Source organism: Vigna radiata, chromosome 8, assembly GCF_000741045.1.
Source record: "Vigna radiata var. radiata cultivar VC1973A chromosome 8, Vradiata_ver6, whole genome shotgun sequence".
NCBI lineage: Eukaryota > Viridiplantae > Streptophyta > Magnoliopsida > Fabales > Fabaceae > Vigna > Vigna radiata.
Window position 1 is genome coordinate 9,640,910 of NC_028358.1, and position 5,698 is coordinate 9,646,607.

Consider the following 5,698-nt stretch of genomic DNA (forward strand, 5'->3'; position numbering starts at 1 on the left):
CTATCAAATCAAACTAAATATTACTAGACCCAAAACTAATAAAATAAGATTTAAACAAAATTATTAATAAAACCCTAAAATTTAAGTTTATCCCACCAAATATCAATGATAATATACATGAAGAGAAGCAAAGCATGGTGGTGGTGAATAGGACATGCGTCTGACACAGCAATATCAAACTCTCCTCCCTCGTTTTAGATCTAGAGAGGAAGGTGCTAAAAACTCTCATTAAACATCGTCACTTTTAATCTATTCCAGCCAAGTACACATTTCGTAAGTTCTTCCCGTATAAAAGATAAAAGTATGTGGATTTTTTATTCAAAAGCAACTGACCATGTGTCTTGCTCTCTGAAAAATTTCCTATCATATAAAATCATCAAGAATATACATGTGCATCTTCCAAATAATTCAAATGTTATTACAACTCATATTAGCAAAGTCAAACTTAATGGGAAACTTATTTTAGATTATGTTCCAAAGATTTTGAGAATAACTTGCTCTCCATTTCTAAGCTTGTCTATGCTTTAAATGTTGAAATTGTATTTTTTTCATATCATGTGTTTGATTCAGGATTCCCACACAAAATGGAGGATTGGTTTAGCTAAATCTCAGGTCAAGCTATATATGTTTTCCAATGTCGAGAAACTTTTGGTCCTTAATGGGAAATTTTCTTGTAATTTTTTAAAAATTTATGGCGTGATAGCTTATGCCAAGCGCTCTCCTGGCCCATAGCAACATTTTCAAATCCACCGGCATCATTAACCAAAGATATAAAACTTTTGTTAATGTGAACACCAGCATCATGATTCATATTAAGGGTGTGCTTCGCATGCATATTAAGTATTCGATTACCATGTATGCGGTTGGAGTTATTCGGACACGTGTCATGGTTGTGTTCATTAATAACTGTTCTCACCTGCCATCTTCCTTCTTTCATAGCAATTGTGATTCCAGCAGGACATTGAGTTTTTTGACTTGGCTGGGCTTTCCATTCTCGAGCAATGGGAGATAGGTACTTCCCTTCCTTAGAGCACACTAATTTCATGAAGTTTAACTCGTTGTTCTTATTTCTCCTAGAAGTCCTTATCTGAACACCAAAACCGCATCTCACAGCATAATTTGTATAAAAACTCTTGACTTCTTCAATTGTGTCAAACCACATATGAATTTTAGGGACATTATCATTGACATTCTGAATGGAATTGTTGTTGACCTCACAAGTAACTTCTTCCAATTACATTGTGTGAATATTTTGTGACAACGAGATCCAATTCTTACACCTACTCCAAAATCACAAGAACATGAAAGGTAAATGAAAGCAAACATTAAAACATTATAACAACAAAATTAGTTTTGCGAGACCACTAATGTTCATGACCAGAGAAAATCATAACCACAATTGGTGTATTTCCATGTTCCAAACATTATTATAATAAAAAAAAATATTTTCAATACATCATAAAAAAAATGTATAATATACAGTATAACATTTTAAATCAGTGAATTATGAAATCAGTGAATGATATTAGAAAAAATAATAATTAAAATATAAAGTTTGGCCTTTTTCTATCCTCTCTCAGATGACACATAACTATGGAAGACATCTTATCTGTATAACAGCAACATCTCTCCTTCTCGAAACATACCCAACAAATTATATTTACTTTCTTTAAAAAGTTGAAACAGTGAAGAAAAAACTATTATTATTTTTTAAATAGAAAAATTAAAAATTCCAAAAAATGTTTTTAAAACAGTGTCCACCAAAATATTCCATCTCTGATTTCACTAACCTCTTGGGCTTCCCATCTCACCTCCATCGCTGTAACCTTTTTAATAAACCCACAAAAACAAACGAAGAGGAAGAAAAAGATAAAGAAAACAAAACATTTGGACACAAATATTTTAAACGTTTTTTGGAGACAACACTTTCTCTTTCATTTTGTTCACGTTATCCTCTCTCAACAGAAACAAGTTCTAATCTCAACCCCCCACCACACAGTTATCCTCATTCACATCCTACTTACTTCAAATTTCTATTATTTCCTTCAATTTCAAGGAAGATTATATTTTTCAACACTGACAACCTTTTCGTGAGAAAAATACTGTAATTAAAAAAATAATTTTTTTTAATTGTTGAAAAAATAATGAATAAAACTCCATTTCAAGGAATTATGTATGATTATATTCGTTTGGAAAGTCCTACAACTAAAATATAAATTAAATTGTGCCTTAACTTGTAATTAAGATTCTCTCATCTTATAATTTGTAGACAAGCATGGATCAATAACATCAGCTTTTACTATTATATAAGAATCGTGAAATTATAAGCAAAGAATAAAATCACTATTTTCATTTAATATACATATCTTTTCTTGCTTTGTTCTGGTTTATGAGACTGCAAGTATAAACTTTACAATATGCCAAGTCTTGGACTGTGAGCATCAGGTCTTGTACTGTGATCTAGAGATGCCTTGAACCAGGAATGTCAATGCAATTCAACTAGAGTTTCACCTCCCCACACAGTAATTATAACTATTCTAATTAATCACATAGGACATATATAATAGAAGCACAAGGGTCGATACATATCACCTAAGCCTAAACCATGCTCTTTGCCGTAAATACAACAACCTCACAAATAGAATAGATTTAGCGTTAGCAAACTTATTTCAATTTTTTAACACAAAAATAGAAAGAAAAGACCTTAGGTACTCCGGCGGCATTGCGGCAGCACTACGACAACACTGGGTGGTTGAAAGGATTGAAGACGACACCGTCAAGGTTTTGCCTTCGAACGTCGACACTAAAGCGGCAGCACGGTGGTTGGGAGGAGAGAAGACGACGACGTCTAAGTTTTGCTTTCGAACGTCGGCACTGCGACGACACTTGGTGGAGGAAAGACAACACTCCGGCGGTGGGACTCCGGCGGCTGGTTGGAACGAGGTCGACTTTCTCACTTGACGGTGGAGGCTGATTCTCTCTCAAATTACCTAAATCTGAAAATTTCACAAATAAACCCTAATTTTGAATCTCCTCCAATTTTCTCCTTGCCACGTCATCAGATTATTATAAAATGAATTTCCATGTGGACGAATGAAATTTGGACACCTGGACTGTGTCTAAATGTTGTTAAAATATGTTGTTCATATATCATTATCCTATTTGTTATGAAAGAATATTGTATAGAGACCAACAATAATTATAATTTGTTGAAGGGCCAAATTCTAATTAATGAAAGGTTTAATGTCACTTTAAGTTCTTATTTTGTGTAGAATCTCAAATAGGTTCTTTTCTTTTTCGGCGTCTCAATTGTGTCCTTATTTTTGTAAAATTGGATCAAATAAAGACTTTCCGACAAAATGATCAAACACCGTTAAGTAGGGTGTTACGTGACATGCTGATGTGACTGAATTGTGTTTTTTTAATTTTTGAATTGAAAATGAAGGGTAAAGTTGGAAATGAAATAAAATTAATTGTTGAAAGGGAGTGTTCTCTTTTCCCCTCTATTAACTATTCTTAGTGCATCTCTTCTCCTTCGAGGTCCAGTAGACACCACCATACCTAAAATCCTCAAAAAATCACGTTTCCCTTTTTGTCCATACAATGATTCCTCCAAAACCAGCTTTCCCAAAATTCTCCATGATTCCAATTTCATCTTCCAATCTTCATCCCATTACCATTCTTCTTTTCAAGTAAAACTCTCAAACCTCTACACAACAATCATCCATCATCATAACTTTATCTTCTTTCACCAAATTTACAAAAGAAACCCCAAATTCCAGAACATAATACCTTCATCTTCAACTCCCATAAACAAAATTCATTTTCTTTCTTTAATTTTTTTCTCACACACACAACATGAAACACCACATCCCCCTAATAATTTTCTACAATTGTCCACTATAACAACCACGGTTAATCACTTCCAAACAACAATAATACAAATCAAAAACTAAACTTTAAAGAAGAAAATGAAAGGGGATCCTCTCTCGGATTTATAGCAAATTAAAGAAAGAGTTCTAGCAAAACTTGGAGAGGCGAAGCAACATTCCTCTATTGCACTCTAATCTGGAAGTATAAAGGAGAAGCGGCAGCGGTGGCACGTTCTTACTCCGATGGTGGCTCGCGTGGGGAAAGAAAGAAGCTGGAACAACGGTGTGTGGTGGCACTTCCAATGCGGAGGGCGTCGCCGGTGATGATTTTGGCCGGCTGGAGAGAGCCACAACGGTACTGGTTCGGTGGAGGCAGGGGTTGTCGTGGAAGGGAGTGAAGGAGAGACTCTAAGCTCTCTAATCCTTTTGTAGGATTTAACAATATTGAATAACACAACATATTCCAATAGAGACATCCTTTTGGAAGTTATGTGTTTGTGGGACCATGGTAGAGAATGCCAATGCCTTGGAGTTTAGAATTGATCAAAAGTTGAATGACAAGATTTCTAGTATTAAAAGGAAGCACAACAAGCATGATAAAAATGTCTTCAAAAGGGGTTAAATCAAGTGTTATAAGATGTTCCAAATGTAAAGGTTATCCAGATGAAACTCATCAATGTCCTAATTGGATTGCAAGTTCAATAACTAATGAAGACCTCAAGAACTAGATTCTATATTTGAAAAAGGAAGAAGAAAAGACTTTGCAAAAATTAGACGCATTAAAAAGAAGAGAAAAACGAAAGCTTAAAATAGCACAAGAATAAGAAGCACTTATAGAAATGGAAGAAAGAGAAAATAAAGGAAAAGAAGAGAAAGAAAAGAGACAGGAAGAAGAAAGAGAAGAGATAGAAAAAGAAGAGAAAGAGAAGAGAGCGAGATAGGAGAAAGAAAATAAATAAATAAAGGAGAAAGAAAAAGAAAGTGAGGATGACAAAAAAGAAGAGAGAAAAAAAAAGAGAAAAAGAAGAAAAAGAAATGAGAGAAAAAGAAAAGACCATTTACTTTTGTCATTAAAAGAAAATCCTAACTCATCTTTTCTTGTTTTTTTGTCTAAGAAAGATTTGTTTATCAAGAAATCATGGAATCAACCATAAAAGGAAGACATGGTGCAACAAAGGAAGACACAAATTTAGAACTCAAAAAACCTGTTTGATATAATCTGATAGCTTGTTTGTTAATTTATTTAGATATTCAAAGTTATTCTTTTAGTATGGAAACAAGCTTAGGACTATAAGCACATGATGTTGTTTGACCATTTCTAAACAACTTATGGATAATCAAATCCATACTTATTTTGATGGTTTACTGAAGAAATATTCTTTTGATTTTCTTTTAGTATTGCATCTTTAATTTAAAATTGTTTGATGATTTTTACATGTGGATATTTTATCCTAGAGGCAGACCTCAAAACCTTTGATAATAAGATATTGGTCTCTTTAGAATCCAAATATCAAATATTTCTATATTTGATTATTTTAGATTTATGTCTTTAATTTATCTTTGTGTTTGTGCATACGATCTTCTAGAATTCAAGTTGAATTCTCTTTAAACTGGGGAGAATGATAAGGAATCTTCAAGTTATACGAATTTGAGCACAAATTCTTTTCAAGAATGAGCGTATGATAGAAGACTATCACTTGAACATGTATGAGAAAAACTTAAGGAAAAACATTTGCAATTCAAAGGATTTATGATAAGGTCAAAGATCAAAACACGTCGTTTTCAGACTTATAATGTTTCATGAAGAAGGAAACTTATAATGTTCT

General features: G+C 33.3%; 1 protein-coding gene across 1 annotated transcript; it reads right to left on the minus strand.

The window, feature by feature from the left end:
- Nucleotides 1-655: 655 nt before the first annotated feature.
- LOC106770196 (protein FAR-RED IMPAIRED RESPONSE 1-like) lies at nucleotides 656-1,817 on the minus strand. Its single transcript, XM_014656020.1, has 2 exons — nucleotides 1,791-1,817; nucleotides 656-1,087 (listed from the first exon to the last, which is right to left on the minus strand). Exons 1-2 carry the CDS (start codon nucleotides 1,815-1,817, stop codon nucleotides 656-658), a joined length of 459 nt encoding a protein of 152 aa, XP_014511506.1.
- Between the last annotated feature and the right edge of the window lie 3,881 nt (nucleotides 1,818-5,698).

What these genes read in the sequence shown, in the direction of transcription:
- LOC106770196 (XM_014656020.1), bottom strand. Translation starts at nt 1,817, where the DNA reads ATGGAGGTGAGATGGGAAGCCCAAGAG. An exon ending in TGAGATGGGAAGCCCAAGAG is followed by an intron (nt 1,088 to 1,790) that starts GTTAGTGAAATC and finishes TTTGGTGTTCAG; the next exon opens with ATAAGGACTTCTAGGAGAAA.